At 44.5% G+C, this 13,354-nt stretch overlaps 1 protein-coding gene across 1 annotated transcript in view; it reads left to right on the top strand.

Annotated features, from left to right (window-relative positions):
* The window catches only part of TNFRSF25 (TNF receptor superfamily member 25), a 196,310-nt gene that overhangs the window by 169,703 nt on the left and 13,253 nt on the right, over positions 1 to 13,354 (top strand). The window contains exon 9 of the mRNA XM_086920064.1: positions 1,602 to 1,746. Coding sequence (XP_086776190.1) covers positions 1,602 to 1,746 — 145 coding nt within the window. The remainder of the gene's footprint in view (positions 1 to 1,601; positions 1,747 to 13,354) is intronic.

The following is a 13,354-nucleotide window of genomic DNA, read 5'->3' as shown; positions in this document are numbered from 1 at the left end:
AGCTTATATGCCGGCGCCCCCCAATATCTTATAGACCGTTTGCAAATCATTCAGAACGCAGCAGCAAGGCTTATTGGAAATATCCCTGCCTGCAACTCGGTCAGAGCATATCGGGATGAGCTACACTGGCTTCCCATAGCCCGACGCATTGATTTCAAAACCTTGATCCTTGCATTCCGGGCAATTCATGGAATTGGCCCGGCCTATCTGAGCAAACGACTCAAGATATCATCTTCTGTAAGACATCTGAGATCTAACAGCCTTCGCTTACTGAATGTCCCCAGATTCAGGCTTACCCGAAGTGGCGGCAGAACTTTCACCGTCACAGCTGCCAAGCTCTGGAACAGCCTACCTCTTGACCTTAGGTTCATCGAATCTGAGCAAGTCTTTCGACGCAAACTAAAAACCTGGCTGTTTACTAAACACTAATTAAAGCTTCTGTATCCCTTGATTTCTCTTCTCAGATGGACTTGAACTAGGCAACCCTCTCTGGTGATATTCCTGTAATCTTAGCGCCGGGACACCCCCGCCAGAGGTAGCCGCGCGCTCTATAAGCTTCAAAATAAATAAATAAATGATGCAACAACGTGATTTGCACTGCATTACATTACTCAAGATTTATGAAGTCACGCACAGTGGCCTTGGGTGGCATCATAAATCTAATTTTTCATATGCGCCATTCTTGCACCATGTTGCGTAGTGCAAGAGCGATGCAAAGGGGCTCATAGCTACGCCCCATGGTTCTTAGAAACCTACACTAAGGACCTGGTGCATTTAGGTAAAACCAGTAGTAGCTTCTCAAGTATCAAGAAATTAATTTTGGCGCAGCCTCATATTTACGCCACCCATGTAAATATGGGACAGCATCAAAATCGATGAGTCTTGTGGTTGAACACCCACCGCACCACCCATTGCCTACCCCTTTCTGGCTAAGTATAGCGTGAAAAGGGTGCCTTATTTACAAGGTGGTGTTAAGCCATGTTAAGTGGCTTAACGCCGCCTTGTAAATAAGGCAAAGCCCCTATCGCCACAGGAACGTCTTAAAAAGTGATGTTCCTGTGGGCATAGGGGCTTGTAGATATGTCCCTTAAAGTCTCATTTGGTGATTCCGAAGTATACTCTTGTTCTATTGGTAAATTAAAAGTGACTTGTGACGATGAAGCCCTCTTAAGAGCTGTTGTTGGAATACTTATTTGCCTAGCAGTATAATTTAAGTGATTAAACCTGTGTGTATGTGTGCTTTTACCTAGTTATTTATATGTGAATTTAAAAATTAGCTCCTGTAGTCAATGGGATAGAATACCAGTGAATAATAATGTTTAAAGTACATATTGTATTCATTTATCAGCCATTGTGAGATATTCTGTGTCATAAAGTAAACTAATCCTTTACTGACCTGCCATCTCAAATGCATGATCATTAAAACTTGAGGGCATCATTTCTTTTCAGCTTTCAATAAGTTATTGGAGTTTGATTATGTTTGTATGGGTTAAACCCAGAACAGTCATAATGCGGGCTCGCTGTGTGTTAATGATTCCTCAATTATAAACAAATAAATGTTTTTAAATATAATTTTGTTAAATTGTCTCTGTTTCTTACAGAGTTTGAAATCACCACAAAATGTCACTGTTAGTTTGCCACAATCCCAGGTTACAGTAACATCATCAGATATAATCATTGACATAAAAATGAAGAAAAATAATTTCATCGGCTCTGAAACACCACTAATGTCTAACAGCACTGAAGGTAAATATCCCTTTTCTAATGATCAAAAACACCCTACTTTGAAAATGTATTATATCAGCAATTTTAAACCATATTTTAAAGCAGGAAACAAGTACATCACAACATGTCAAATGGTATTGTATATCAATGTTTGCCTTACCTTTATGTTCCATTCGTAGTAGTCTTTGATAAGAGCTTATATTTCAGGTGATATTTGAACATATGTATCCTATGTATAGTATAGGAATGCCCACCAAAGACACAAGGAAATTAATGTTATATACGTTAAATGTACTTTTGCTGCAAATCTACAATGTTTTTAAACATTGACTGGAGCAAATAGAAATATATAATTTATTGTTCTGCCTTATATACTGTAAAGTATGAAAAAGATCTGACTAAGCTCCCAAAGCGAGGGACTATTAAATGGGGAAAATGAAGAAAAAAAGCAGAAAACTGACTTATGAGTGCCAAAAGTACAAAACAATTTTAGCGGACGCAAACCCTGTGAATCGCTAAAATTGTGCAAATATAACCAACTAAAAACATTTTTCCTTAGTAATAAACCCAATTTATGAGTTTTACTGACTCTTAGAACAGATTTAGAAATGGTTTACTTATCGTTATTTGAAATGGCCATGCTGGGGGCATCCCTTCTGTTGGAACTACCACTTTCTGGTTGGCTGAAGGGATGCCCCCAGCCAGGCAGTACCTACCACTCCCTGGTGATTACACTCCCTGCACAACCTGTGCTCACCCTTGGGTAGCTTGGCACTGAGCACTCAGGCGTAATTCGGAGGCAATGTGTAAAGCAAAGGCACAGCAGTCACACTCAAGAAACACACTGAGCGTCACATGAGAGACTTCACACAGGATGCATGTAAAAACGGTTGTATTCAACACACATATGCAATCATTATAACATGCACATCATATACTTTAGGGCATAAAACACATTTGTAAATATTACTAGCAGTACTAAGCTCACTCGTATTGTTATGACTTCCATTGTATGCATACTGTGGACTATTCCTAATATACCCCCCACGCCCCCCCTCCCCCCCCATAGAGAGAGCACCCTTATGTGGTACAACATGTAGTCCACCCTGGGCCCACACTAGCAATCCTGATAATACAGTCCCCAAGGTTATAGAGAACTCTCCGGGTCACAATGATATCGAAGATATGTACATACATAAAAAATAGACTACTTTTTAGCAGCACCGCGGCCCAGAACAATGAGATAAACCCAATGTCAAATGTATTCAACTTCTCGCATGAAATCAACATATAAAGTGACACCTCTGGCCAGTGTAATTAATTACAGGCAGTCCGCAGGCTATCACTCCAAAACACTCACCCTGCACCACTACATGATGCTCTTGCACACATGCGCACTAAGCTCCCTAATGCAGTGCCACTGGTACCCAAAAGGTCAGTGGATTATACCCTGCAGACTCCGTGGTGCCAGCCTCCCTCCACCCTCCGGGCCACCCTGATTGTCCTATTCTTCCGGATGGAAGATAACCAGTCCCGCCTCCTGCATACAAGGCCGCACGCAGTCAAAGTCACACTTAGTCTGGGCCTTGGGGCAGCAGCTGGAGATATGTAGCAAGTTTCAATTAAAAGGTTAACATAAACAAGTAGATCTTAGAAGTCATTTGGGAAGTTCATCCACAGGTCTCAAAACACAATGGAGTCATGCAGTCTTTCACACGCTTCCAAACTGTCTTGGAAACGTTACTTTAACATGGTCAATCTCTCTCGCTACTACCTGGTGTCAAGATGTCTTTGGGAGGGGCCAGGTGTAGAGAAGTCAGTTGGTCTGCCACGATGAGGGTCAAAAGGGGACAACTGATGAATGGGGAGTAACACAGGGGAGCCCCTCGATAGGATAAGGCATCCTGAGGGTACACAATGATCATGGTCGTGCCCAAGCAATCAAAGCACAACGGCTGTGCGTGTTGGTATGACATGAGACTGGGATCAGGAACCGTGAGATCAGCCTTCCCACTCCTCTTTGCGCTCTGACCAGAACCCCTGTTCACCCAATGGGGATTACACTGGTGAGTGCAGTGTACTCAGACTAGAGCAACTGTCTACCTGACCAGGGTTAATCTGACCAGCTGAGGCAGGGAAGGGGGCCAATCGAGACCAGCCTCCTCCACCGAGTCTGGGAGGCGTGTATATGGGTGCACATTATTTTTCCTTGACCGCCCTGCAGCGGCTTGGAGTCTTGGCTGCCTGAACTCGGCATGTTGTCACCTCCTCTCTCCATGGTACACTTTTATTTTGTTCATTTGCTCATACTTCTCTTTCTGCCCCCCCTGCAGTATGACATTAGTGTTGCCTGAAACTGAAAGAGGACTCTCCTCCACCTGAAAGCCTCCTTCTGGGAACCACAAAGGAGGCGACCATCTGGAAGAGAGCCCTGGCTTCCCATCTCTACCCGGATCTTGACCCAGCCCGTTACTCACCCCTCCCACAGACAATGCTTCTTCATCGAGGTCTTACTAAGGGCATCAGCCCCTTGTTCGGCTCTTACTACAGTGGCTGCGCCATCTACATATAATCTACCAGTCTCTTTATTCCCCAATGTCTTGTCTCACTGCCGGGAGCCCCACTTTTTCAGGACTGTGCTGCCTGTTATGCTATGTGCTAGTAGGTGCCTGTTAGATTCTGCTCACGGGCTGATTATGTTTAGTCACTAAATCAAAGGAGAGAGGGAGGACTAGGTAAGCTAGTCTGGATCCCCGTTTTTATATATTCAAAATCAAAAGAGACTAGCTAGGTTTAAGCAGGAAAGACTCAAAAGGAGTACGTATGTCAAGGGAAACCAGTAGGTTTTATTTGAAGGCCCTCACCCACCAACCTAGTTGGTGGCATGCTTCATCATCGGGCCCCACCGCAGTGGCACCTAACGTGCCCCGGGTGTGCTTCGACGCCAGGTTACTGCGGAGCTGGTATAATTGCTGAGTGTGCAATGTGGTGAGTATGAAGGTGAAAATCTAAAAAGCCATACAGAAATCCCAGCACCCGAGGGTAAAAAACTATTTTAATAAAACTGGGTATCTGTTGGCGCGTTAAAAAGGCAGACGGACACAATGGAGTATGGATTATGACCTCCAGTGTCCTGTGTGGTCTACATGTTTCAGCCTGGCCTTTCTTAATTTGAAACAGGCTTTCCTCAGGACCAAGTGAGTATGTGTGGGGGTATTTAAAATAAATTACAGTGAGTGTGTTTCAGGTTCTATGTGTAGCACACACTAAGGTGCTATATGGGTGAGAAGGGGGTTCCCTCTCGCTTTGCTACATATAACATAGAGGGGGAGACATACAGACGTACAGGGTAGAGTCATATTAGCATATTGTTGCAAAAAAACACAGTCGTCATTCCACCGTCTTGTAAGGTGAGTGAGCGAACTATACATGGCTAAAGTGTGGTCTTGTCAGTGGCAAGACTCAAGTGAAGGTTATCTAGAAGCCGGTTGTAGTGGTGATCTAGAAAACGAACATATCAATGTGAGGTCCAGGTAAGTGAAAGAAAAACAATTATTATCCTCACACAGTGTTTAGCTGATCAAAGCCTCCTTGGGTCGCCTGGCAGAGAAAGAGACCCTAAAAGAAGGTGGTATTGGTTTTATATAATTATCCGACCTGTAAGGGAAAACCTCAACACCTTACCCCAACAGTAGCTGTAGTGCGCAGCCTCATTTACTCACGAAACTGTCGATCTAGTTCCTCCCTGGACCTGTAATCCTTCTGCGGCGCCCGGATGTGAATGAGGGCTGGCCGAGCCTGTTTATTTATAGGTTCAGTCATTGGTTACACCTGGGTTAAGGTAGAAACAGAGGGAGGGGTAGCCGCGCTGAAAGCGCCATGTCACGCGCGCTCTGCGCATGCGTTAAGAGAGTAGCAGTCCCTGTCCGGCGCGTGCGCCTACTGGTAATGCCTCTCTGCGCATGTGCGGGTAGTTCGAGGCTACCGCGCATGCGTGGAAGGTGCCGCGCATGCGTCGAAGGGTGTGTTAGCGCTCATGGTAGCGCTAGTATGTATTGAAACCTTTTATGAGGGGCAAAGGATGTCAAAAATGATATTGACACTTGAAGGAGGCAAAGGAATATTATACTAATGTGAGAAGGATTAGTTTATGCACAAAAATGGAGAGGAAGGAAGTCTCAGTCATTGAGTGTGGGCTATGCACAGAGAGGAAAAGGAAGACTCAGTTATTGATTGTTAAGCGAATTCCAAGGTATGGAATCGTTAAGTCCCTCAGTATGGGTGGATAGACGATAAATCCAACGTTGTTCTTTTTGGAAGAGAAAACTTTCATTGTTTTCAGTTATGGGGAATTGCTCAATCACGGTCCAAGCGAAATCATTGGGGGTGTGATTGTGGGACAAGAAATGGTCAGTAAGTCTACTAATGTTTTTACCACATCGGATGGTGCTACGATGTTCAGTCATTCTTGTCCGTACCTTCCGGGTAGTCATACCCACGTACCGTAGGCCACACCTGCATGTCATGAGGTACACCAGGTTAGAGGAATTGCAGTTGGTAAACTGGCGTTGTGTCCATACCTTGCCCGGTTCTAGGTCCAGGGTCTTTGAGGGGGATGTAAGGTGGCACACGCTGCAATTATTGCACGGTTGGTGTCCCGTAAGTTTTGGTAAACCCCAAGCATTGAGGATGGTGTTGTCATTAGTGGCACAGTTCGGTCTGGGTCTGGTGTGTACTAGAGAGTCTTTCAGATTCTTAGCCCTTTTGTATGCGAATCTGGGTTTTTCCCAGTTTCGGTTGCCTGAATTGATAATCTTCCAGTTCTTGGTGATTATGTTGGAGACCTGATTAGACACGGTATTATAAGTGGTGACGCATGTCAAAGTGGGTTCTTCAGGGGGCCTTGTTGTTGCCTCAAGCAGAGACTCCCTATTTTGGTTTCGAGCCCTCTTGCAGGTGGTGTTCAGAATCCTGGTGGGGTATCCCCTGTCTTCCAATTTATGGATTAAAGTGGCTGATTGTTGTTTGTAGTCCTGAATTCGGCTGCAGTTGCGTCTCAGTCGTAAAAATTGACCATAAGGGAGATTTTCCCGTAGAGGTCTAGGGTGGAAGCTGTCGAACCTCAAAAGTGAGTTCCTTGATGTGGGTTTGTGGTAAGTTGTGGTTGTCAAGCCGTCCATACCTGCTTTGATGGTGAGGTCCAGGAAGGCTAATTCAGAAGCACTGCTAGTGCAGGTAAACCTCAGGTAGTTGTCACGAGTATTGAGCCACATGAGGAATTGATCCAGGGATTCCTGATTTCCTTCCCAGATTACCAGAATGTCGTCGATATATCGACGCCATACATTGATGTTAGTTGCGTAGGGATTATTCACAGATTGTATGTGTGTCTTTTCGAAATGGGCTACGTAAAGACCAGCTATGCTGGGAGCGAAAACGCTCCCCATGCTTGTGCCATTGGTCTGTAGGTACAGGGGCTCTAGGAGTGATTGGTTCCCAGACACAATAGGTCTTCCCGGTGGTGGGGTTACTCCTTTGTGTATCTTTGGAAGGATGTAGAAGTATGGGATTCTTGCATTTTTGCAGCACAGGTAGTCGGCCTCCTGTTTTGAGATGTGTTCTGCGTCCCGGGCATTTTTCACCAAGATCTGTATCCTTTGGCTTAGTTCCTCAGTAGGAACTAGATCGACAGTTTCGTGAGTAAATGAGGCTGCGCACTACAGCTACTGTTGGGGTAAGGTGTTGAGGTTTTCCCTTACAGGTCGGATAATTATATAAAACCAATACCACCTTCTTTTAGGGTCTCTTTCTCTGCCAGGCGACCCAAGGAGGCTTTGATCAGCTAAACACTGTGTGAGGATAATAATTGTTTTTCTTTCACTTACCTGGACCTCACATTGATATGTTCGTTTTCTAGATCACCACTACAACCGGCTTCTAGATAACCTTCACTTGAGTCTTGCCACTGACAAGACCACACTTTAGCCATGTATAGTTCGCTCACTCACCTTACAAGACGGTGGAATGACGACTGTGTTTTTTTGCAACAATATGCTAATATGACTCTACCCTGTACGTCTGTATGTCTCCCCCTCTATGTTATATGTAGCAAAGCGAGAGGGAACCCCCTTCTCACCCATATAGCACCTTAGTGTGTGCTACACATAGAACCTGAAACACACTCACTGTAATTTATTTTAAATACCCCCACACATACTCACTTGGTCCTGAGGAAAGCCTGTTTCAAATTAAGAAAGGCCAGGCTGAAACATGTAGACCACACAGGACACTGGAGGTCATAATCCATACTCCATTGTGTCCGTCTGCCTTTTTAACGCGCCAACAGATACCCAGTTTTATTAAAATAGTTTTTTACCCTCGGGTGCTGGGATTTCTGTATGGCTTTTTAGATTTTCACCTTCATACTCACCACATTGCACACTCAGCAATTATACCAGCTCCGCAGTAACCTGGCGTCGAAGCACACCCGGGGCACGTTAGGTGCCACTGCGGTGGGGCCCGATGATGAAGCATGCCACCAACTAGGTTGGTGGGTGAGGGCCTTCAAATAAAACCTACTGGTTTCCCTTGACATACGTACTCCTTTTGAGTCTTTCCTGCTTAAACCTAGCTAGTCTCTTTTGATTTTGAATGATTATGTTTAGTGTCACTTTTCCCACCCCTTAAAATTCACACTACTCGTCTCACAATCAGTTATGCAAGGCTTGTTGAATTATGCTCTTGGAATTTAATTCAATGCGTTGTTCTGAATGCACCGTCTGAGATGCTCTTGCAATTGTTATTATTGCATTTCTATGCACATACTGTTCATACCTATAAGATGATTTTTACCTACCTTATGCCAATACTGGTTATCTGTGCATACACTGTGGTTTCATGTCGATGCTGTTACCTTTTGCCTGCACTGTGATTTCTGCCTATCCTACCTCGAGTACGCAGTAGTAACCCTGCTTTTCTGATGTCTGCTAGTCCATGTTTACTCTAATACTTTACCCATGCTTTGTGTGTACATTACGCCCTCAAATTACGTAGACCTCTCCGGCAGACTAGCCTACAAACCTACCACAAACCTCAGCTCCTAGATACCATGACTAATAAAAACTCTGGAACAATAAGCAGGCTCACCTGCGCTCTTCAGCATTTAAGGCCCCCTCTACTTCATAAGGATCCTACCAAATCTTCTTCTTTACTTCCATCCAACATGCCTCTGACACTGACACCTTACTCTTTCAAAGAAGTGCCTACCACTCTTCCACTGAATGGCCCACTGTTGCAACAGTAAGCTATCTCAGAGGATCACCTGCCCTTGGAAGGGCTCTAGACGGCCAAAACTACAGTAGGACTACACACTAATGTGTCCCATCGCAACACTGTCATGGAAAGATACTGCTCCCATCACATACTGCATTACATTTCCATGAAGCCTCTCCAAAACATGCAGCTAAAAACTTCAAACACAAACTCCTCAAAGAACATCCAGAGACACTAATAACAGCCATCTTCAGTCTAACACCTGGAGGCCTTGAAACGGACTTCATCTTCTACACTAAGAAACCCGCCAAATGGAGAAAGAACTTCCTACAACACATTCATGTGACTAATATGCCCAACATTCCTTATGGATGCAAGCTCACTATACCCCCATCCCAGAACTTTATCAGAGAACTGTCCATAGACATTTACAGAAATGCGATGATCCTAATCCAAGCCTCTGAACAAAACCTATCCATTTTCGATCACCACTTCCCTGGGCTCTGCACCTCCATGCAATCTGCCCCTTCCACTCTCTCCTAGAGAAATCACCCATGCGCCCCATCCTCTACTAGCTGAACCTTCTACTTCCAAAACCCATGCACTTTCTATTCCTCCAACCCCCCTTCAGCCGCCTCCATTGCCAGATGCCCTGAAGCTGCGGTTTCGTTACAGAATTACTTTCCCCTTCTCCATTGCATGCCTCCACTGCCCAGCTTGATTCATATATCGCACCCAAATCCATCAACCTCAGCAGGCTGGATATTACCTTAGCTTCCACCCCAAACTTTGATGAGCTCCAGCATACTTCACTCCCCACTATAGACCCAACCGTATCTCAACTGATCCCTATAATAGCCTGTCTAGAGCTCAAAATCAATACTATTATGAATGAAATTTCATCTTTATGTAAGGAAACGAAGATTGGCTACATCCTGCCCCAACCTCATGCATCTATGATGAACACCAATACTGCCACAAACATGCACTTTTACCCTCCCATCATTCACCCCTAGGCAAACTATCCCCTGCATTTATCATCACCTCAAACCTAGTCGCCCCATGACTGGAATGTCGCAGCAGGAAGCCGAAAAACTGAGCAACACTTATGACAATGCTCAGAGCCAACCCTGCCACTGCAAGATCCCGGTCATCCTTGGCACGTGTAGAACGCAGAACACTAGTCGCCCTCCCAGGCTGCTTGTACAACTAACTACCATCCAACACAGCCAGCCTGGTCCGAGATCATCACAGACGATTTGCTGCATGCTACTAAACTCTCAGTCAGCAACCGAGCATGTCACTGAAATAGCTGAAAGTATCCTACGACACAATATTGACAACTGCTTTCTAACTGAAACCTGACTGAACGACCAGTCATCTCCTTTAATCGATCTCCTCACCCCACTCAGCTTCTCAATCATTCGTTGCGACTTCAAGGAAGTCAGGGGTGGTGGATTAGCCAACATGCTCAAAAACAATTTTTGCTTAGCTCCCTTCTACACTACCAAACGCCCTACCTTTGAATATTTATGAGTTCAGCTCTCCACTAAAGGTACTAACCCCATCAAATTTCATGTCATCTATCACCCACCAGGTGATAACCTTCAATTCTTTGAAGACTTAACAGACCTAATATTGCAAAACTCTGTAAAAGGCAACACAGATATTATAATAGGAGACTTAAACCAACACCTGGAAAATGTCGAAGATCTAACAGTACAAACCTGATCCACCCTCCTGGAAGCGAAAAATCTCACCCAACACTACAGTAAACAAACTCACAATAAGGATTCTACCCTGGAGGCAATAATCTCCAAACATAACCCCTTATCCCTCCACTCTATCCTACCCTCCGACTGGACTGACCACCACCTAATCCTTTTCAATTTCAATGTCTTCCAACCTAAGGCCCACCCCCAAACTCTTCATCCCAAGCACTGGGCGAAAAACAAATCGAATCCACCAGACAGGGTTAGAAGCACCAGTCAGTTCCCAAATTCTACCTTCACCCGACCTCACCTACCCTGAAGGCTTCACCGCCCTCTACAGCACAAAAATGGCTGGAATCCTTGACACAGTCGCTCCCCTGAAATTCAAGAAATCAAGGAGTATCCCTTCCAGATCCTCGTTTAACAAAACCTTACCAAAAGAGGCGACAACTCCGATTGGCTTTAAGAAACTGGAGACAACAACCCTCGCTAACTCATCTCGCGATCCTCCGAGCTGAACACCTAAAATACAAAAAACACATATTCAAAGAAAAATCCTCCTTCTTCTGAACCCAACTGGACCAGTCGTAGAACAGACCTAAAGACCATCAACAAACAGCAAACCTCCTTGTTCCCTCAACACTAAATTAATGACTCTACCAAGAAGAGTTCACAACATTATTCTCAGAAAAAATAACTAACTTCAATTTCTCTCTTGTATCACCCATCTCCCCACCCTACATCAAGAATGCCCCCTTGCAATGAGGAGCCATCCATGGCCTTACCTCCACCTAATAGCTGTCTTCTCAATCTCACCCTCTCAGCAATCCAGAACACCAACCTCAATCCCGTGCAATTGAAAAACGATACAACGTGGACTGAATCTGACTATATCCCGGAAGAAGTCCTCAAATTACTTGCTTGCATGCAAGCCGATATTGCACATCTCTGATCCCCTCCCTGCTGGTCTTGTCAAAAATCTCAGCCACATCATCCCTCCTACATGGCCAACAATCATGAACTCCACCTTATCTAGTGACTTCATGCCGGTCTCCCTCAAACTCGGCCAAGTTACCCACCCATCTAAAAACAAGACGCTGACCAGAACGACCTTAGCAATCATAGACCAATAACTAACCGCCCTCTCCTTGCTAAAACCTTTGAAAAATTGTGTGCTTGAACAACTCAACAACCACTTTAAAAAATGCAACCTGTACGACACCTTCCAATCTGGGTTCATGAAAGGCTACAGTACAGAGACTGCAGTACTGAACAGCATAGACAACCGACGTAGATTGCTGGATTATTGCCAGGCCTGCTTCCTAGTCCTCCTGGACCTTTCAGTCGCCTTTGATGCTGTCAACCATGACATCCTCCTAAACACCCTCTCACAGCGTGCAGGCATCAATGGGACTGTCCTTCCGTGGTTTGCTTCTTTCCAGAACCAATGCTCACAGCTAATCAAACCGAACAACTCCTCCTCAAAAGCAACACCAGTCTCACAAGGAGTCCCTTAAGGGTCAATCCTGTTTCCTGCCCTATTCAACCTCTATAGGGACCATCTTGCAAGGATTCTGTAACAAGCTAGAATTGCTTATCGTTTCTATGCTGATGACACCTAACTCTACATTAAAATACTAACAACCATCTGCAGCTCAACCCCAGAAAAACGGAACTCCTGTTCCTCCAACCGAAAGGTAAGTCCTTTCCCGTAGATATTTGGCTCGAAAACCTTACTGCATTAAACTGAAACTATCCATCTCAAACTCTGTCAAATCTCTGGGGATTAAACTTGACAACAACCTGGACATGAAAGAGCATATTAATGGCTCAGCTAAAAGTGCCTTCTACAAACAAAAAACCAAAAAAAGTGCCTTAAAAACAAAATCAAACCCTTCATCCCAATCGAAGACCTATAGACTGTGGTACAATCCTTAGTCCTCTCCAAGTCAGACTACGGTATAGCAACGATCACGGGCACCTCAAAAATACATTTAGCCTCTCTGAAAGCTACACTCCACGCATCTGCCAGAGTACTGTTGAGGGAGAGTCACTTTGACCACATTACTCCCTCTTTCAAGAATCTCAACTGGCTACCAATTGAGGCAAGATGTATACTCAAAACCACCTGCATACCCCTACAAAGCTCTCTACACAGACAAAACAGTCGACCTTGTAAACAAACCATCAAATGCTGTACAAAACAGACCTCTTTGAATCTCCAACAATCTACTCCTGAATCTGCCCATATTTAAGAAAAGGAAATCTTGCACCTGCTTCTTCTCCGGAAACGCTCCCAGAATCTGGAACCCACTCCCTCAGGAATTGCATGACAATCACTCAGTCCCTCATTTTAGGAAAAAAATGAAACTTCTGCTTCTCAATGAATACCTAAGAACCCCCTCAAAACATCCTGATTGGCAGAATGCTCTTACCCCACACCCTCCATGTAAATTTGTCTATCACTACCTTGGGGAAAAACTGTGCCTCTACTATCCCCATCCTCATAACTCCCTACCATAACTACCTCAGATCTATATAGTTTACATATACTACTGTCTATCGTATAATCCTTTTATATATTGTGACTATGCATTTATTTCTCTTTATGTAACTAATAGCTGCTATTTTGTTTACATATCCCA

The sequence above is a fragment of the Lissotriton vulgaris genome, chromosome 5 (genome assembly GCF_964263255.1).
Source record: "Lissotriton vulgaris chromosome 5, aLisVul1.2, whole genome shotgun sequence".
Lineage (NCBI taxonomy): Eukaryota > Metazoa > Chordata > Amphibia > Caudata > Salamandridae > Lissotriton > Lissotriton vulgaris.
The sequence above is the reverse complement of the archived record's forward strand: the minus strand, read 5'-3'. Positions and strand labels throughout refer to the sequence as shown.